The sequence below is a fragment of the Mesoplodon bidens genome (genome assembly GCF_964165515.1).
Source record: "Mesoplodon bidens genome assembly, chromosome: 17".
Classification (NCBI taxonomy): Eukaryota; Metazoa; Chordata; class Mammalia; order Artiodactyla; family Ziphiidae; genus Mesoplodon; species Mesoplodon bidens.
The window spans coordinates 67,484,230-67,506,580 of NC_138174.1; the positions used below are offsets into that span (position 1 = coordinate 67,484,230).

General features: G+C 37.3%; 1 protein-coding gene across 2 annotated transcripts in view; it reads left to right on the forward strand.

Annotated features, from left to right (window-relative positions):
* PCCA (propionyl-CoA carboxylase subunit alpha) overlaps positions 1-22,351 on the forward strand; it is a 359,511-nt gene that overhangs the window by 176,090 nt on the left and 161,070 nt on the right. For both annotated transcript variants that reach the window (XM_081214648.1, XM_081214649.1), the window contains 2 exons: positions 5,619-5,729; positions 16,058-16,166. In XM_081214648.1, the coding sequence (XP_081070774.1) occupies positions 5,619-5,729; positions 16,058-16,166 (220 nt within the window). The remainder of the gene's footprint in view (positions 1-5,618; positions 5,730-16,057; positions 16,167-22,351) is intronic.

Sequence of the window (22,351 nt, forward strand, 5' to 3'; positions counted from 1 at the left end):
AATCTTATTTTTGTTCAAATTATCATTAACTATTTCTGAAAGTTATGTTGTATTTTACTGAAGACAGAGTCTGATGCCAACTATTCTGGCATTGGCCACACAGAGAGCAAGGCAATTTATACCAGCATTAGGCTGTAACAGGAAAGCCAGTAGAGTTTAAATACAGAATATGGTGCCTGTAAAGTGAGCAGTGTTATTTTTATTTAACTGGAGGAAGAAAGGACAGAAATCCTTTCTAAGTTATTTACTGTTTATGCAAAAAAGCTTATAAATGGAAACATTCTGAATCGTTAATTTGTACATAAGAACATTGTATTTTGGAAATAAAATTATAGCCACACCTTGATCTTCTAACATTCATCCTGTCCAGTCCCTTCTTTAGGATCTTTTTTTTTTTTTCCAGAACTTCAGTTATTATATACAGATTGCTGGATTTGTCTTGCATTTCTGTGTTTCACATTCTGTTCTGGATTCCTTCATGTGAATGTCCACCTCCATGACCTCTATATTCTGATGTATACACATTCTAATCTGCGTGCTAGTCTGAACTCTAATCATTTAGACATTATCAGTCTTATCTCACAGGCATCTCTAACTTGCAAAAGATGCATCAGGTTTTTTCCTTTCAACCTTTTCCTTTTCTGTAAATACTATCTTCAGTGATGTTGCAGAGCCAGAAGTTCGGGTGTTGGCACTTGACTCACCTCTCCTGTCCTTACGTCCACTGAATCACCAAGCCCTGTCTGCCTCCGAGATATCTTTCAACTCTGGCTGCTTTTCTCCTTCTGTATGGTCCACTCCCTAGCTGTGGTCTGAGGCCTAACCATTTTCCAGCTTGTCTCCTGCAATTGTCAGCTTGCTTCTTCCCATCTTCGGTCTCGACTCTTCCCAGTCCCTTTTGCAGTAGCAGCCAGAGGTTCCTGGAATGCACAAACCTAGTCATGTCTACCCGCTTTCAACCACTCTGGGTGCTCTCAAGGTAAACTGAAATCTTTGCGTGGCTGTCAGACCCTGAATGCCCCTGTTTGACTTTCCCGGTGCACCATTTTCTTTGCTCATACACTTTGGCCATGGTGTCCTTCTTTCAATCCTCTTCATAGAAATACCTGGTGGTATCCACTTACTTTTTACCACAATGAAAGGTCTTGGATACTTAAAGTTCCTCCCTAATATTACCCATCTTTGTGTCCTTCTGCATCTTTCTCTATTTTCTTTCCCAGCCAGGAAAGTTTGTGTAAGTCACAAACACTTTCCTCTTCCTGGAACACCACATCTGTCATTTACTCTGCATATAAATCTCTGGCAAGTTGTAACTCTTTTCTTCTTCTAAAGTGGTTTAGTTTTGTCTGTTTGTAAAACATATGACAGAGGGATTCATTTCCCTTTTATAGCCTGAACTCTTTTCAAGGAATATTCTATTTAAATTCTTGCCTACCTAGTTTGTCTTTCTAAGCATCCTAACACTTTGCTTTTAATTAATTGCTCTTCATTTTTGTCTATCAAAATATCACCTATAATATAGGCAAATTTCAACTTTTTGCAGTGATTTGTTAGATATATTGATGCAGTCAGAAGTTTTTATACCTTTCAGTAATTCCTCATAGAAATATACATAATTACAAAAGTCCCTCAAAATGTTAGTTATTGAATATGGGCCAAGTCATTATCCACAAAGCAAGGTTGGGATAACTCTGCATTTCTCCTGGGCATGTGCTGTGAAAGATATTTATTAGATCATTGTCTAGGATAACTTCTCCCATGGAATATTTGTGTAGCTAAAGGAATAGCATTAAAATTTGAATTTTGGAACTTTCTCTAAATGTTTTGAAGTAGTTTGAATAGATTGGAAATTGGATTTTATAAAATTTTAGACACGTAATATCTTCTGTGTCAGGAAGAGAGTTGCTCAGAATTTTTCATATGGTTGCTAGTATGGTCTAGTACAAAGGGATGCATAGAAAAATTCCTGGAAGGCTGTATTAACTTGTTAACATTTGTTGGCTCAGAGATAGGAAGTCATATCAAAAAGTATGACCTTCTCCCCCATATGTACACATTAGGGTACAGGGTAACCTGCTGTAACAAAGATTCTTAAATCCAGTGGTATAAATAAGATAGAAATTTATTCACTTCTCCCTTAACGGTCTGGCTGGTCCGTGCTGATGGGGCGAGTTAGTTTCCTGTGCTCATTTCAGGAGATACACACACATCTGTCTCGTCCCCCTCTGCTCATCCCCACACTTACCCTGTTGCTCCTCTTCATCCGCATTGCCAAAGCTGAGTTCCTGCTCTGTCAGGAAGCCCTTAGGAAAAGGGAAGGAAAGGAAGTTCTGGCAGTTCTTTTTTTCATGTAAATGAGGCTGGAGTCGGATACATCACTTTAACTGTAGTCTCTTGTCTAGGAATTGGTTTGCCATGTCTAGCTGTAAGATAGATGGGGAAATGGAGTCTGTGTCTGGGTGGTCTTTTGTTCAGCTAAGATTCTATTGTGGAAAAAATAAAAAGCAAATTTTAGAGGAAACCTGCAGTCTGTCACAATATACTTCTGTATTAAAAATTTTTTTTTTTACCTATATTACTGTTGTAACTTATATTGTACTAAACATTAGATGAATGATTCAGTCTCTCGGGATCACAATTTTCTTATTTTTGTCTCCTTTTGCCTTGTAATATTCTTATTCTATAACTGGTTACTGAAAGTTCCCCCAAAGCATGTACCATACTGCTTGCTTTCGTGTTCCTTCCTGTGATATCTAACTCCTGCATGAGTAGTAGGTGTGGAGAAGATGTTGAGAGAGAGAGAGATTAATCTGCTCAGAACATCAGAGTTGTTAAAACTTCACAGCAGATGTGGCAAACTTTTGGTAAAGGGCCAGAGAATAAATATCTTAGACTTTGTGGGTCACATGGTCTCTGTTGCAACTACTGGGCTCTACTGTTTAGCATGAAGACAACCGTATATAAACACTGCTGGGTTTCAATGAAACCTTATTTACGATTTGACCTGCAAGCCATAGTTCGCTGATCCTTCCTTGCCTTATAGGATGGGTACACCCTCCAGATGGAAATAGCGATAAGCTTAAATTTGTGGAGCTTCATTCTTACAGAATATTAACTACAAGTTAGGTAGGTAGGTCAGTGCTGAGGCTTAGGATGCTGTACAGCTTCTGTCTGATGTTTGTTTATTACATGTCTTCTGCCCTATATTTATTCTCATATAAAAGTATAATAATGAGCACAATAATAATGCACCTTTTTGAGTGCCTGGCATTGTGTTAAACACTATTTCATTTGTACCTCATGACAATCATACTAACTAGACTATTATTATCACCATTTCACAAATGAGGAAACTAAAACTTCGGGAGTTTAAATAGCTTACTCAAGGTGAGAGGTAGATCAGGTGCTTGAACCTGAGTGATTCTTTGCTTACTTTGTAATTATTCTTGTATAAGTGAGGATTCTATAAGACTTGAATCAGATCAAGAACAAGCAAGAACAGAATCAGGCTTTCTAGGTTTGTTATGAAGTATAGTGGGACAAATTAGAGCTATGCAAGAGTGGGTTAAAGAATTGGAAGGGATGAGCAGACCTCTCTGTTTACTTCAACGTCAGCTCTCTTATGCTCCAGTCACCCTTCTAGTGGACGCCTACTCTAATTTCGTGCTTTCCCTGGTTTTGAGATGCCTCTTCGCTTTACCTTTTACTCCCGTTTAATGTCTTTATAATCTACTCCCTTCATAAAGTCTTTCTATATCACAGACTCCTCCTCATACCATTCCTATCCCTCTTGTGGTAGTTACCTGTTTAAACTTCACTGGAATAGTCACTGTGTACTAGGCTCAGTTTTTCCTACTTGATCACAGGCTTTTTTCTTCTTCTCGTCCTCTTGGTCCTCTCCCTTTCCCTCCTCCCCTCCCGTCCCACCGCCCCTGCCCCCTGCCCCAGCCCTCCTTCTCCTTCTCTACTTATTTTGAAGTATACTTGACATATAATAAACTCATATTTAAAGTATTCAATTTGATGAGTTTTGACATATGTATGTACACACCTGTGAAACCATCACCACAGTCAAAATACTGAACATTTTTGTCATCTCCCAAAGTTTCCTCATGGCCTTTGCCTCTCCACCCTCTCTCCGACCCTGTCCTAATGCAGCCACATGATCCACTTTCTGTAGGTTGCATTCAGTATGCATTGTTTTTGGTCTTGCTTCTTTAATTCAGCATAATATTTTGAGATTCATCCTTGTTATGTGTATTGGGGGACTCGCTTCCTTTTGTTGCTGAGTAGATTTCCATTATATGGACAAACCACATTTTGTTAATCCATTCACTGTTGATGGACATTTAGATTGTTTCCAGTTTTTGACTTTGCAAATAAAGCTGTTAACCTCTGTGTGTAAGTGTTTGTATAGGCATATGCTTTTATTTTAACTTGGATAAATACTTAGGAGTGAATTGTCTGAATCATATGGTGAGTATATGTTTAACTTTTGAAGAAACTGACAGACAGTCCAAAGTGGAAGTAAACTGTAAAATGTACCAATTTATTCCCTGTCACCCACACAGGTGGTGACAGTTCCACTTGTTGCACATTCTCGCCGACACTTAGTATTATCTGTCTTTCAACCTTTAACCACTTAAATTGGTGTTTGGGTATATCCCATTGTATTTCTTTGACGGTGATGTTGAACGTCTTTTCCTGTGCTTACTGGCCATTTGTATATATTTTGTGAAATGTCTCCTTAGATCTTTTGCCTGTCTTTTTTCACCTGGTTTGCTTGTCATCTTATTTTTATATAGTTAGCATTCTTTATATATACCAGATACAAGTTCTATATTTGAGATATATGTTGTGAATATTTTCTCTGTGGCTTGCCATTTCATTTTCTTAATTACATCCTTTGAAGAGCAGACTCTTAAATTTTGATTGAGTATAATTTGTTGATATTCTTTTCATGGTTCATGGGTTTTGTGTACTGTCTAAGAATCTGTTCCCTACCTCAAGGTAACAGATTTTTCTCCTGATTTCCTTCTATAAGTCTTATAGTTTTAGGTTTGTGACCCAAATTTAGTCAGTTTTTATGTATGCTGTGAATTAGGGTTGAGGTTCATTTTCTGTTTTCCCAAATGTGTATCTAGTAGTCCTAACATTTATTGAAAAGACATTGATTTCCCCACTGAATTTCTTAAATTTTCATTCAGAGTTTTATTGCTGCCTCAAGTTCAGACATTTTTTTGTTGTCAGTTGAAATCAAGGAGGTAAGTAATCTTGCATGGTTTTTTGCTAGGCCATAGGACACTGATGATAAATTTCTCCAGATAATAGGAATTAGATTTTTAACAGACTCAATGTTTTTTTTTTTTTTTTTTTTTGGCGGTACACGGGCCTCTCACTGTTGTGGCCTCTCCCGTTGCGGAGCACAGGCTCTGGACGCGCAGGCTCAGCGGCCATGGCTCACGGGCCCAGCCACTCCGCGGCATGTGGGATCTTCCCGGACCGGGGCACGAACCCGCGTCCCCTGCATCGGCAGGCAGACTCTCAACCACTGCGCCACCAGGGAAAGCCCACAGACTCAATGTTTTTAATTCAGCCTGTTATCATTTTATTTTTAGGTGTTACACATAATATTGCATTACTTCGAGAGGTGATAATCAACTCACGCTTTGTAAAAGGAGACATCAACACTAAATTTCTTTCTGATGTGTATCCTGATGGCTTTAAAGGTTTGTATATATTGAAGTATTTTAGTGTATTAAAGTTATTATTTTTTTATACTTTATTACAGTGTATACTTTATTCTGAAATTAGGGCCTTGGGCCTATATTGTACTTGATTTATTGATATACTTAGAGTATCCTAGACTGTAGACATTCATGATTTTGGGTATTCATGAGTGACTCATGAATGTGTAATAAACTGTAATTTTGTTGAGTGAGAAATTCAACTAGTATGTGGGATGTTGTGTTTCTGAAAGTCAATACATGTTTGTATTCCTCGCTGATAGGAGTATATACAGGAACTCTTCTTTAATACTAAAACTGTATCTTTATGAAAATTAGCACAGAAAATTTCAGACTAATAGGTGCTATTCCTATTAATGAAAATGGAGATGTCTAAGAAGATGATGGCTTTATTCTGAAAAATGAATTCTGAATAAAGTAATGAGTGGACTGTGAAACTTAGCACTGCAAAGTTATCAGTGAGTGTTTCCAGGTAGTACAAAAATTGCTCATTAAGTGAGAGACAGAGAAAACCCTTGAGTGAGCATTGAAAACATGGTTAACATGGTGTTAAGACACTGACAGGACTTAACGTGAGACTTACCAGAAATGTTACTCACGTGAAAGGCTCTACATATGTTTCTAATGAGCTTGGAGACATATGAAGATTAGGTCTTCTCTCACAAATTTTAAGTGTTCTTTATATCCATTTAAAGTGTTTTAGTATATAAAACGACTCCTTCATTTTAGGAGCTGTATATAGATTCAGGTCAACTTCATTGAATACATTTACAAAGCAACTTATTACATCAGAATTTATAATACAGAGTTTTCATAAGAATAACTGGAGATTACTGACTTGATTGTTCTTTCACAACTTTAGTGTCAAAGGGCTTTATCATTCGTACCAAGAAAAATAAAGAATGCGTTTTATTTCGGAACTTAAAACAGAGACTAATGAATCATCAGGTTCTTTTTCCTGAACTTTTGAATTTTTAAAAATATAAATGACAACCTTAACATGATTGCACTTTTGTTCTTGTGTGATTATTTCATTAATACCTGTTGGTTGCATGAAGCCAGGAACCATTTAATGTTATTGCTTTTTATTTCACTAGCAACTAAAACAGACATTAAGTATTTGTTGAATTAAGGAAAAGAATCTTTTTTTTTGATTTAGATGATTCTTTTTATTTTTATCATAGCTTTACTGAGATATGATTCACATACCATACAATTAAAAGTGTACAATTCAATGGTTTTCAGTAAGGGAGAAGAATCTTGTTCATAGTATGGGTGAGAAGGTATTACCTTGACTATTTTAACTTAACTGTACATGTGCCCAGATTACAAAGTGGTTTTGTTTTGGTCCTAATGTTTTGGCTTCTTGTCCTTTCCGAAGTTTTCATTAAACGTTACTGTCAGTTGTGAAATGGACTCAGATTTCCATGTGCTTTTGTGTCTGCCTGGCTTACGTGAAACAGTAGGCAGAAGGAAACAACAGGTCACAGCTTCAGGGGACCTTTAGAGCACACACATTGTATGTGTGCATGGTTACTTGTATACAGACACACATGTATACATGTGCTTATGCACATTTGGTATGATATCCCAGTAGCATGGAAAAGAAAATGGAGCATTTAAAATTTCTAATTGGAGTTGGGTACTATGTGCTCTACATTTAGCAGCAGTTGAAACTGTTCCAAATTCTTAAGAGAGCTCAGAAATTTTCTTAAAACCGAATATTGCAGTTTGCTGTAATAAACTTAAATATTACATTTCTTTTTTTGGCAGGCAGTTATCAGCACAGACACCATAATTCTGTTTCTTATGCATAATAATTTTTAAATTGTTATAAGTTGTTAGAAGGCCTTTAACAATTTTTAGTCTCGCCCTTCATTTTACAGGTGAGGAAACCAAAGCCCAGAAAGACTGATAAGGCTAAGTGACCAGTCATATAATAAAGCCAGAAATTAAACTTAGTGTTTAACTTAGTGGTTTCAACTTCTGTTTCAGTACTCATTCAGTTGTGCTAGGATTCAAATTCATAAACCACAGAAGTTTTCAGAGTATGCTGTATGTGTCATATGGTCTGTACGATATGACCGTTTAAAAGTACACACCTATATTTGCCATTCTTAATGTCTACTGCTTATTTTATTCCTTCATATTATTTTCATGTCAGTTCTTTCTTCTCTGAATGGCTACTACCTCTTGTTCTTCTTCTTCAGATTACTGTATTTCTCCTTCCCGATTTTTCCCCAGAGCATGTCTTAGATATATTAAACTGTATCATCTTTGATTGTTTGATATATGTGCCTGAAAGAGACGGCAGGAAGTGGCAACTGAAGTTAATCCAGGATCTTGTCCATATGTTTGAGGCTGAGTCACTTTGCCCCTTTGGGATTACCCATCTGCTTCCCATCTGTCCAGCTATCCTAGACACTATTCATAGGCAAGTGCCTGTTTTTATGACTGCATTACATTTTTTTATTATATATGTATATTATCCCAAGTTTATTTGTAGACTAGGACAGTGTTACTAAAGTCTCTTAGACTGAACTTTGAAATGATTGTGTCTAAAATTTAAAAACAGAATACACAAGAATTTGTTCTTCATGTCAACTTATTAGATGCTGATGTTGAAAAGGTATTTTCCTTTGATTCTGAAAAATAAATGGAAAATGGAGAAGTAGATATTTTGATTTTGAAATAAAGGGAAAATTGAAGAAGAAGATATTTTAAGCAGTATAATTTCAGATAGCCTAGAATGGGCATTTTGGACTTATTTCTCTGCTGCCTTGCTACACTTGAACCACCAGCCCCATCAAAAGAAATCATTAGAAATATCTTTCTCTTCGTTGTGGAATGTTTAGACAACTTTGATTTAGCACAAGAAGTCTACTGTTAATTACACTTCTCTTTATTTTTTCCCTTTGAATTTAGTCAAGTATTTCTGTACCTTTGACAGTGGTAAATATGTGACTGAAGTATTGCCTTTAAAAATTCAGTCTTTAAAATCATTCCACAAATAATTGGTGTAGACTTTAGAAGAAAATCAAAGAGAAATAGTATATTTTCCCTGTCCTTAAAGTGGTTATATCATTAGGGAAATAAACAGGTAAAGAACTAACTACACTACAGGACAGAATAAAAGAAGTGCTAAGGTGAAGATATAAGCAAAGTATCTTGGAGCGGAGAAAAAAGAAACTAGTTGCAATTTGGGGAATCAAGGATGGCTTCAAGGACGAGGTGGTGTAGACTATTGAAACACCTCTCCAAGGACTCTCTTCTGTAGGTGCAGGGGCTGTCATACTGCCTCAGGAGAGCCACTGTGGGTATCCCTTCCTAATCCATCTTCTTTGATGTGATGTTGGTGGTTTGAAATCAGCCTTGGAGCAAGTACTTACAGTAAGGAAATTGGCAGATGCTGCACACTACCACACTTCTTCCTTCACACCCCAGTTGGTTATTAAACATTTACCAGCAAACCCCTGCCTATACTTTGACCTGACTATTGGGAGCAAACAGAGTCATTTGCATACAAAGGAAGAAGATTACCTATCTAGGGAGGGAGACCTGGAAGAATCCCTGAAGACAGGAAGTATTCAGTTTTAGACCTGCAGGTATGGGAGAGAGATGACTGCGCTGACTGAAAAATTGTGAGAACACTTAAAGGTATTAGAGGAGTACAAAAAACTGTGAGTTTTAGAAATGAAACATCTCAGCAAAGTGAAAGGACTGCTAAGAACAAAATTATAGTGACCCAAAAAAATACATGGAAGAAGTATCTCAAAATATGTAGCAGAAAAAAAAAATGTAGCAGAAAGGTAGAATGAAATGTGCGAAATGATGAGAGATGTAGAGAGAAGTGCCAAGAGATTGTATGTGTAAATAGTAAGAGTTTCATGAAATGAAATCAACAAGGAAAGGTTAACTTTAAAAGAAATAATAAGGGAGATTTTTTTTTCCACTGTTCTTAAGAAAGACTTGAGATGTTGGAAAGACTCACTGAGTTTCAGACAGGATTAATGAAAAAGAATAACTATTCTAGGCTTATCAAGAACAAAAAACTTTTTAAAGCTTCTAGAAAGAAAAAAGTTATATGCAAAGAATGTAGAATGAAATCATCTTCAGGCTCTATAAACTGGAGATTAGAAAACCTTAAACTGAGTATCTGTTCCATAAGAAAGAACTTGTTCCAAGAGTACTATACCCAACTAAGATATCCCTCATGTGTCAATGTGAAAAGAGAGATTTTAAAATACAAGTTCAGAGATGTACCATCACATATACCTTTTTTGAGGAAATTACTGAAGAAAATACTTTAACCAATTTGTGGTTAAGATGATAGCTTAAATATACACCTTTTTCCTCATCCCAGAACTCCCTAAATTGAGTTTTTTAAAGACACAAGCCCACAAGGAAAAAAGAGAGATGATTTTAGAAAATGTAAAGCTGAAGGGTGATTCTTAAGTGACTTAGCAACCTAAAAATGTTGAATCCTAAGCTGACAATATGAAAAACTGAGAAGTAGCTCTTTGTCACTGTGGAACCCTTCAGAAGTCTCAGTAATTATTAATTCCAGTAACTTGGAAAACTCCCAAAGGAGGCATTATTGGTCTAAAATCTCTGGAAGATTTTCTCCATATCACCTTCCTCATTCTTCAAAGCAGGGTGACACTGTCTCCTCCACCCTGGCAAAAGCTTGGAGGTTCTTCCCTGTAGAGAACAAAACAGTCTTTGTACTGAGCGATACCAGGCAGAGTTGGCGGAGGATCAAGTGAATATGGACATAATGTGGTGACACCTTCTGCTCCCAGCCCTGTTCTCCACTTGGTTCCCAGAGTGCTGGCAGGCAGACAGGCACAGGCACAATAGCAGAATATCTTTCTCTGAGAAATCTAAGCAGGCCTTAGAGAGATTACCCAAAGATTCCCCCAACAAAATGATCCCACCAGATTCCCCTACCCATGAAGTCAATGGTCAACAAAGCTGCATTCCACAAAGAGAGAACATGCATGGATCAGTATCAGGACACCTATCAAAAATGTTTCATAGTACACTAGATTTTAAAGGAACCACCAAATGAGTATTAAAAATAGACAATAGCACTAAAACCACTTAGGAGAACACAGGTCTGGCTTCTTAGAAACTGGGTCATGCAAATGAAGGTGGGTAATAGCGTGAGGTTTACAGAGGCACATCACAGAGGTGCTGCCGCAGGGAGTTGGCCTCCAGTAACCACTGGAGTGGAGACCATAGACATCGTTTAGGGCTTCGGGCTTTGTTTGAAATTGTCCCCCCGAAAGGTTAAGAAGGTGAGCGTTAATTGTGAGGAAGGTGTTCTCCTTTCAGTTGCAAATATTTGCTGAACCCACTACATCAAAGGCAGTAGTCTAAGCTCTAGAGGTAAAATTATTTTTAAAAAGCCAAAGGCTTTCTAAAACCAAGAGACACACCTTTTTCCAGCCATGTCTTCACCAGAGAGCCCCTGCTCCCTGACTCGCTGACATTGCAGAAGGGGTTTTAAGCTTTAATGCTCTCAAGAGGTGGGTTTGAGAAACCTTAGACCTTCACCTGCTGAAGACCTCAGCTGCGAGAGCGCTTGGGGCTGCATCTGTCGTGTGTGCAAGGCTGGAGGGTCTCAACCTCTTCTGCCTGCTGCAGACTCCCAGAGTCATGCCCGTGAGTCTTCCCAACCAGGGTTGGCAGAGAGGTGAAAAACAGGTGTCGAATTGTACAGCTCTCTTAGTTTACATTCACACTTGACAAAAGGACAGGAAGAATTTAAATACACTCATTTAGGTCCCAAACTTCTAGATGCTTAGGATTTGTCAGCAAAAGGACTTGCTGCCCTCACAGGACTTACATTGCAGTGAGTTAGCAGGCAGCGTGCATTCTCAGCTCCCCTCCTGGCAACTCTGCAGTGTTCAACAGGTGAGACCCTGCTCAGAAACATGAATGAAGTGCGCGCGCCTCAACTTACTCGCCTGGAGCAGAAATTGAATGCAAGAGTGACTGACTCAACACCAAGCTAGCCTGGGCTGCCGTACTTTTGCCTGGACTCAGAAGAGCCTCTTCATTGGCCTCCTTCCTGCTGCCTTTGCACATTCCAATGTACTCTTCATTCAGCAGCTAAGGTTAACTTTTAGAACCAAATCAAAGCTTCTCCCTTACTTTGGAAGCCCTCAGTGAGTGAATGGCTAAACAAACGGCGGTATGCCCATGCTGTGGAGAACTACTCAGCATTAACGTGGAACAGACTACTGAGTCATTCAACAGCATGGATGAATCCCAGAAATATTATATGCAAAAGAAGTCAGGCACAAGGGAACACTTACTATCTGACTCCATTTTTATGAAACCAGAAAACAATCTGGTAACCTGGGGCCACAGAGGGAAAGCAGAGACAGGGATGTTGACTGGGAAGAGGTGCGAGGGAACATTTTAGGGTGATGGAAAATTCTGTATAGATTGTGGTGTTTATGTGGGCATATACATTTGTCAAAATTCACTGAACTGTACACTTAAAATGGATGCATTTATTATATGCAAATTATACCTCAAAGTTAAAAAAAACCCACCTCTGTTAATGGGTATCCATTGCAGTTAAAATAAAATCAAAACTCCTGATGGCTTATAAAAAAGGTATTTGATAAAAATTCAGTAGCCATTTCTAATGAAACTCTTTTCTAATAGCCCATTTCTAATAAAACAAAAAGTAAACTGATTAAATTTGATTAAAAGGCTACTTACTGAAAACTAATAAAAAGCTTCATTTTGCATGATGAAATGCTAAAATCATTTCCCTTAAAATCAGGAACAAAATGAGGTCTACTATAAAATTACCATTATTATTAAATATTGTTTTAGAGGATAAAGAGGGAAAAAAGGAAGTAGTTGGTGTAAATATTTTTAAAAGAAGAGATGAAGTCTTTTTTTTCCCCAGACATGATTATATTCCTAGAAAACCCAGAAGATCCTACTAAAAACTTCTAGACTTAATAAGCAAATTTGGCAAGGTGGCTGAATGCAACAAGAAAAATATGCCAAGTCAGTGACTCTTTTTTTGTGTGAAAGCTAGCTTGAAATGAAAAGGGAAAAAACCAAAGCTTTTCTTATTAACTGTAATATCTTGTAAGACTGTAGAGAAAATTTAATAGGAAAGACATAGAACCTATATGGAGACAACTATAAAATCTTGTCAAGGAGCAAGAAACACAATCTGAAAACATGGGGGAAAAATCAGTTATTTTTTTGGGGGGGACTCAGTATATATGAGTGCCAGTCTTTCCCAGATTAATACACAGATTTTATGTAATTCCAGTTAGATTCACAAGGCTTACTACATAAGCAATTTAAAAGCTTATATGTAATCATAGATTTCCAAGAACAGCCAAGAAGATTATGAAAAGTAAAGAGGAAAATTGGCTTCCGTATATTAAAACATACTGCAAAGCCTCTACATCTAAAAAGTACAATATAAAGGATAAGAGATCCTTGGTTATGATAGAATCTCTGATGCCTTGCCTTTTTGGACCTGAATACCCCTCTTTTGACATGGCCAGAGTACCCCAGGAGTGGTCCGGATATAATAGTTCTTTTATTTAACGAGTTTCAGGATGTGTAACTGCAGTCTAGATTGGTGTTGTACAAGTGTAAGAGGGAATAGAATTATTCAGTGTTACTTTAGGTTGGAAAAGTCAGATGGATGGGTGGAAGTCACAAAGAAACAGTGTAACGCAGTATGAGAAGTAACTGGCTAATGATTTAGAAATCCTTGTAAGAACTTTTCATTTTCCTATATTGTAGGGGTTCTGTAGGTCATATATAGCGATCTGTCCAACATTGCAGTAGAAGAGACCACCCACACTGCATGGAGGATATAGAGTAGACGATATTTGCAGTACTTCCCTATTAAAATTACCTGAGATTCTTTAAAAAATTGTCGAAACAAATTTAGTTCAATTGTAGAAGACAAGAAATCTTTAGCACGCTTACATCAGACAAATTTATTGAGAATTAGCCATTGGTAAAATTGGAGAATCTGTTCCAGTATCAGTAAAAGGGTTAAAGTTGCTATGTATTGTATCAATTTGCCTGTGAGATGTGATGATGTTCGATTTTATTTGGGATTCTCCTTAATATTGTCTGAGTCAGTACATCTAATAATTTGTTAGACAAATGAAACACGGAATTATCATCTTACAGTTTAAAGGATTCCCACATTTTGCCTTTTTTTCTGTTGGCGATACATGATGTGCAGATGTGTCTAGAGAAGTAACAACTTTGTGAACCACTGGAGTAAATATATTTTACAGCATGACTTAGGATACACACACTCGTGAAAAATAGTGTGAGCAAAGTGCTCTCATAACTTGTTTTGCTGGTCTGACCCACCGAACTGGTTTCATGAGCTACTAAGTGGTTTGTATTTCACAGTTTGATAAACATGAGTCTAAACCACTTCTGTTCACAGTGAGATCTGTAGACATGTGGCTTCAGCAGCACTCTGGAGCTTCTTGGAAATGCAAATTACTGGGCCCCACCTCAGACTTACTACCTGTCATTCTCTGCAGGTGGAGCTCTGGAATCTGTGCTTTAATCCAGGCGATTCTGATGCACAGTGAGGTTTGAGAGGCACTGGTGCTTTTTATCCCCCAAAGAGCTTTTGTGGTTATTTACTTGCTATGTTGTCAATTAAAACTTAGGAACTTTAAAAATAATTATTAATTCATTTTCAGAGTAACAATAGTAGATCCATTATATGTTGACATCAGAGTAATGATGTCATCACAGGTCATATCTCTTGGATCAGGGAACCTCCACAATATACTCCTGAAAAACGGAGAGGTGAAAAAGCAAATAAATCTTAGCATTATTACGAAAATAGTTTTGACCTTGCAGAACCCCCGAAGGGCTCTTGGGGACTCCCAGTAATCCCCAGGCCATACTTTGAGAACCGCTCTTGTGTAGATGGTATGTTTTTGAGAAGACTGAGACCAAATTTCTGTAATCCTCATGTAGGGTAGTTCATTATGGAAGCATATGGAATGTTTCCATCACTGCTTAAGTGTTGGGGATGATTAGGAACTTTTCAAAGCCTGTAGGAATGTGGTTTCTTAGGCCATTGAGGGTTCTGTCACTGAATTCCCAGACCAACGAGACGTCCCACATTGGTGTTATAGTTTATGGTGCTCCTCGGTTTGTCTCGAAGAATGGGTTACTGGGGCTTTCCTTCCCCTTCAGTGTCATGAAACAACACCTTTCATTTTCGCAGAACGCCTCCCCGTAGAAAAATGTGCTGCCGATCTGGAAAGTCTTTATATTCTAGTTGTGAATATTTTTAGTCTTATTTCTGTTCTGAATAATTTTTTAAGACACAGTGTTGAAATTACTTCATTTCTTTCCGATAAACTTAAATAACTACCTGATCGATTTTTCTTTTTCGAATTGTACAAGTAGCATCTTCGTGCTGATGATCCAGCACTCCAGTTGCCTGTACTGTACCATCTGATGAACTCTATTATCTGTGTATAGCATGGTGGTAAATAGACAGTGTTAGAAGTTGTGGTGAGATTACACAGCACTCAAGGGGATGTGTTTGCTGGCAGACCCTGGAGTATCCAGTTCCGCCTTGACTCACCCACTTCTTGAGGAATTATCATGCACATAGAGCAGATTTCCCCGCTGCACCACACTCAGCCAGACCAGGGAGTCTTCCCCGGGCTTGTCAGGCTAGACCACTGCCCCCAGGTCCAGCTGTATTACGGTAAGAAGAGTGAATTAAAGAGGGAGAGAGAAATCGCTTTGTTGGTTGGTTGATTGACTGGGATTCAAACCCTGACTGTAAGTATAGAGGCAAGAGAATCACGTATTTATTTTCTTTTAGTCCTTCATGTTAGAAAACATGGCCCAGCCACTGTCCTTGACCGGCAACACTCCTTTTCCTCATTTTATCCTCTCTCTCCTTAGAAGTAAAATTTGGGGTGGGGAGTGATAAGGAGAAGCAGATATGAGGAGCCCTAAGTTTTTCCTAGAGATCTCTGTGAGTAGTTTTCTTATTTGCAATGGTTTTGTTCTGTGCATCTGTTTAATATCTTCTTTCCCAAATTGGACTATAAACTTGCAGTGAGCAGGGGTCTTTGTTTTATTTGAACCATCTCGCTCCCTCCTTTCCCTCTGGCACAGCCCAGTGTCTGGTACAAGACTAGCTCCATAAGAGATGCTTGATAAAATACTTGTTTGAATGACTAATAACTCTATAATATAGAAGCATAGATGTTAGCATTATGCATGTGATTGATTGATTGATTGATTTCCCTCAGGACACCAGTTAACAGAGACTGAGAGAAACCAGTTACTGGCAATAGCTTCATCCTTGTTTGTGGCATCCCAATTAAGAGCACATCATTTTCAAGAAGGTGAAAATTCAAGGTATGTGAGATCATTTAAAACAGAATAAATGAGCAGAAAAAATTGGACATTATTGGAGAAAGTACCCTGAAACCTTATAGGAAATCTGTTCAAGTAATTTGTATTTATTACTTTTGTTTTCTTACTGGAAAAATGTTTTGAGAAGTGTTATAGTACTAAACTTCAGGAAATAACCTGAACAGTTAAAAATATGTATATAAGAAACTTGTTTATAAGCTATAAGAAAGAATTAACAACAGGTTGAGTTAGTTATGTGTGAGCCCTAAGTGTACCTTTTAGCTTCCTAATAACCTAAGCAAAAGGGAAAACATGCTTTATACCCGGGCAAGTACAAAAATCATTGTGACATTCATGCTTCTGAGTGACAGGATTATTTATTATGAATGTCTGTGCATTTGCTAGAGTAATCCTACTTAGCAAGTATAGTCCATTACTTGCTAGAGAGGCAGTTGATAAAATTGTGTTACGTCAAGTCCTTTTCCTTTCTTTTGACTTTTCCTCAAGAGGAAGAATAAAGATTAGAAAAAAGGTGGCAGATGACCGAGCAGCTCTGAAGAGCACAGATCAGAAACTCAGGTTACTCCTGAAGAATTAGGTAGAAGGAAAACTAAATTGGTCTTAGGCTATATATGCGTGGCTAATGTGGTTTTACTCAGAAAATCTGAGTAACCGGAACTTCTCTTTTTTAAAGTTTTTATTGGAGTATAGTTGATGTACAATGTTGTGATAATTTCTGCGGTACCGCAAAGTGATTTAGTTACACATATATATACATTCTTGTTTTAAATGTTCTTCTGCATCATAGCATATTGACTACAGTTCCCTGTGCTATAGAGTAGGACCTTGTTGTTTATCCATCCTGTATATAAAAGCTTACACCTGCTCACCCCAACCTTCCACTCCATCCCTCCCCAGCCCCCTCCCCCTTGGCAACCACAAGTCTGTTCTTTATGTTTATGAGTCTGTTTCTGTTTCATAAGTAGGTTCATTTGTGTCCTATTTTAGATTCCACATATAAGTGATACCATATGGTATTTGTCTCTCTTTTTCTGACTTACTTCACTTAGTGTGATCATCTCTAGTTGCATCCAAGTTGCTGCACATCTGCATCTATCTGTTCATCTGTCAATGGACATCTAGCTTGTTTCCATGTCTTGGCTATTGTGAATAGTGCTGCTATGAATATAGGGGAGGGAGCATGTATCTTTTTGAATAAGAGTTTTGTGTGGATATATGCCTAGGAGTGAGATTGCTGGATCATATGGTAATTCTGTTGTTAGTTTTCTGTGGAACCTCCATACTGTTTTCCATAACCGCTGCACCAACTTACATTCCCACCAACAGTGTAGGAGGGTTCCCTTTTCTCCACACCCTCTCCATTATTTGTTATTTGTAGACTTTTTAACGATGGATGGCCATTCTGACCGGTGTGAGGTGCTACCTCATTGTAGTTTTGATTTGCATTTCTCTAATAATTAGTGACATCGAACATCTTTTTCTGTGCTTATTGGCCGTCTGTATTTCTTCTTTGGAGAAATGTCTATTTAGGTCTTCTCATTTTTCGATTGGGTTGTTTGTTGTTGTTGTTGTTGTTGAGCTGTATGAGCTGTTTGTATATTTTGGAAATTAAGCCCTTGTCGCTCGCATAGTTTGTAGACATCTTCTCCCATTCTGTAGGTTGTCTTTTCGTTTTGTTTATGGTTTCCTTTGCTGTGCAAAAACTTGTAAGTTTGATTAGGTCCCATTTTTTATTTCTGTTTTTATTTCTATTGCCTTAGGAGACTGACCTAAGAAAACATTGCTATGATTTATGTCAGAGAATGTTTTGCCTGTGATCTCTTCTAGGAGTTTTGTGGTGTCATGTCTTATGTTTAAGTCCTTAAGCCATTTTGAGTTTATTTTTGTGTATGGTGTGAGGGTGTGTTCTAACTTCATTGATTTACATGCGGCTGTCCAACTTTCCCGACACCACTGGCTGAAGGTTCTTCTTTTTTCCATTGTATATTCTTGCCTTCTTTGTCAAAGATTAATTGGCTGTAGGTGTGTGGGTTTATTTCTGGGCTCTCTATTCTGTTCTGTTGATCCATATGTCTGTTTTTGTGCCAATACCACACCATTTTGATTACTGTAGCTTTCGTAGTAGTGTCTGAAGTCTGGGAGGGTTATGCCTCCTGCTTTGTTTTTCTTCAGGATTGCTTTGGCAATTCTCTGGGTCTTTTATGGTTCCATATAAATTTTAGGATTATTTGTTCTAATTCTGTGAAAAATATCATGGGTAATTTGATAGGGATCCCATTAGATCTGTAGATTGCTTTGGGTAGTATGGCCATTTTAACAATATTAATTCTTCCAATTCAAGGTCCTGGGATATCTTTCCATTTCTTTGATTCATCTTCAGTTTACTTTATTAATGTTTTATAGTTCTCAGTGTATAAGTCTTTCACCTCCTTGGTCAGGTTTATTCCTAAGCATTTTATTTTGGGGAGTGTGATTTTTAAAAGATACTGTTTTTTTACATTCCCCTTCTGACATTTCATTGTTAGTGTAAAGACATGCAACCGATTTCTGTATGTTAATTTTGTATCCTGTTTCCTTGCTGAATTCGTTTATCAGTTCTAGTAGTTTTTGTGTGGAGTCTTTAGGGTTTCCTATATTTATAATAGTATCATGTCATCTGCATATAATGACAGTGTTACCTCTTCCCTTCCAATTTGGATACGTTCTGTTTCTTTTTCTTGTCTGATTGCTGTGGCTAGGGCTTCCGATTCTATGTTGAATAGAAGAGGCGAGAGTGGGCATCCTTGTCTTATTCCAGATTTTAGTGGGAACGCCTTAAGCTTTTCACCATTGAGTACTATATTGGCTGTGGGTTTGTCATAAATAGCTTTTATTATGTTGAGATATGTTCCATCTCTACCCATTTTGGTAAGAGTTTTTATCATGAATGAATGTTGAATTTTGTCAAATGCTTTTTCTGTATCTATTGAGATGATCACGTGTTTTTTGTCTTTTTTTTATGTGGTGTATCACATTGATTGATTTGCATATGTTGAACCATTCTTGTGAACTTGGGACGAATCCCAAGTAACCAGTACTTTTCATTTGTTCTTATCCTCAAGGGAAAGTACAAAAAGCTTAATGTACGATCTTTTTTTGAAGTTAATTTGGTGACTGTCTAGGGAGAGATGAGAGGATATTGAATTTCTGTAAATTACTGAATGAATGGAAGGAGGAGGAAAATGGTCAGTAGAGCCAGGAATCTGGTTGGTTCGTTTGTTTTCCCCCTAAAGTCGTGCTCCCCAGTGTGGAAGCCACTAGCCATGTGTGCCTATTTGAATTAAAATTAAATTAAAAACTCAGTTTCTCAGTCACATGTCAATGTCAGTGTCAGTATAGTCACTACCCACAGTTGCAGTGCTCCATAGCCACTACTGTACCGTGGTCAGTGGCTACTGTATCAGGTAACAGAAAGAACCTTTCCATCATCGCTGTTGTATTTCTGTCAAGCTTTGTTGGACTGTGCTGTTTTGGAGTGATGTGTGTGTAGGAGAGATCTAAGCTTTTGCTTTAAAGCCAGAATCATACCTTGTATGAATAATATTTTTATTATTTTTTTGGTAAATACAATATTCATATCTTTATTCCTTTAGCTTCAGGTATTACTTGGATCTTGACTATTTCACAAGTCCTGAGTATAGCTAATGATGAACTGGTTTGATCTTTAAGCAGTGTATTCTAGTTATTTTCAGAGAGTGCTGACTTAACATTGGTAAGAATCTGAAGAAGTTTTAAAAAATAAAAGAAGAAAAAATAAATTAAAAAAATAAAAGGATAAAAATTTCCTGTAATCCCACAATAACCACTTTTAATATTTTAATATATTCCTTTCCAAGTGTATATGTGTGTATGTTTATACATATCCATACTTGTAGTGTATATAGTCTACATAATTAGAGTCATACTGGAAATGTCATTTGAATTTTACTTCTTAAAATTTCATATTATATTGTGACTATTTCTTCTCTTTATTCACTAGTCTTTGAAAGCACATTTAAAATTTCTATTATAGTGAATTTAAAATATATGCAAAATAACTGCTCTTAAAAACACCATCAAGAATATTATAAAACAGAATGTATTCAGAGATACATGTCCAATAAAGGACTTGAATCTATAATGTATAAATAATTCTTACAGCTAAAAAATGAGCCAAACAACTGAATTAAAAAAAAATAGAAGATTTGGCATGGCCTCTTTTACAAAGAAGTTATATGAATGGCAAATAAGTCCATGAAAATATGTTTAACATCATTAATCATTAGAAAAATACAAACTAAAATCACAGTGGTACACCACCACACACCTGGGAGAATAGTGTACATCAAGTGGTGAGTAGAAAAATAAATGTGGTATATCCATACAATGGAATACTATTTAGCAATAAAAAGAAATGCAGTACTGATACATGCATAAACCTAAAAAGAAAATCATGCTAAGAGGAAGAAACCAGTTAGAGAAGACTATATAATGTACAGTTTCATTTATTTGGAATTTCTAGGAAGGATGGAAGTATAAAAGACAGAAAAAAGATCAGCGATTGCCTGGGTGCAGGTGTTGACATCACAGAATTACACCTTTATACAGTCTGTGTCCAAAACTATAAACCAATAATTATTTTAAATGCATTAGTCTCTTAAATTATGTAGAAAACAAAACAAAGTTAAGATGATACTAGCTTTCACTTTAATAATTTTTAAAATGCATTAGATCCTTAAATCATATAGAGAACAAAAAGTGGAGTTACAAGCTATTGTTACAATAATACTAGCTTTTATGATTGTCCATGTATTTGTCTTTACTGAGATACTTATTTCTTCATGTGGTTTCTTAGTACTGTCTAGTGTCCTTTCATTCCACCCTGCTGGACTTCCTTTAGCATTTTTTGTAGGGCAGGTCTAGTCACAAACTCCTTCAGCTTTTGTTTATCTGGGAAGGTGTTAACTTCTGCCTCAGTTTTGAAGGACGTTTTTGCTGGATTTAGGATTCTTGGTTGATGTTTTTTTTTTTCTTTTAGCACTTTGAATATATCAGCCCACTGCCTCTGGCCTGCAGAGTTTCTGATGAGAAATCTGCTGATAATCTTATTTGTACTTGAAAATTCGTTCCTCTCTTTCAAGATTCTGTCTTCAGCTTTTGAAGGTTTGACTATGTGTCTTGGTGTGGGTCTTTGAGTTCATCTTATCTGGAGTTTGTTGAGCTTTTTGAATGTTTATGTTCATGTCTATCATCAGATTTGGGAAGTTTTTGGTTGTTATTTCTTCAAATATCCTCTTTGCCCCTTTCTCTTTCTCCTTCTGGGACTTTCATGATGTATACATTGGTCTACTTGATGGTATCCCCACAGGACCCTTAGGCTCTGTTCACTTTACTTTGATCTTTTTTCTTTCTGTTTTTCAGACTTGATAATTCTATTGTCCTGTCTTCATGTTGACTGATTTTTTCCTTCTGTCTGGTCAGATCTGCCTTTGAATTACTCTAGTGAGTTTTTCATTTCAATTATTGTGCTTTTCAGCTCCAGAATTTCATTTCTTTTTAGGTTTTCTGTCTTTTTATTGATATTTTTATTTTGTTTACACATTGTTTTCTTGACTTTCTCCACATCTTCCTTTAGTTCTTTTAGCATCTTTAAGATAGTTGTTTTAAAGTCTTTGTCTGATATATCTGCCATTAGGTCTTTTTCAGGGATATGTTCTGTTGATTTTTTTTTTTCCTTTGAGTAGGCCATACTTTCTTGTTTATTTGTATGACTTCCGAATTTTTGGTTGAACACCGGACATTTCAATCCAATGATGTGGTAACTTTGTTTTTTTTTTTTTTTGCGGTACACGGGCCTCTCACTGTTGTGGCCTCTCCCGCTGTGGAGCACAGGCTCCGGACGCACAGGCTCAGCGGCCATGGCTCACGGGCCTAGCCGCTCCGCAGCATGTGGGATCTTCCCGGACCGGGGCACGAACCCATGTCACCTGCACCAGCAGGCGGACTCTCAACCACTGCGCCACCAGGGAAGCCCAATGATGTGGTAACTTTGGAAATCAGATTCTCCTCCTTCCCCAGGGTTTAGTGGTTTATGTTACTGTCTTTGTTTATCATTTTTGTTTTTCTGATTATCATAGGCTGCCTCTGTG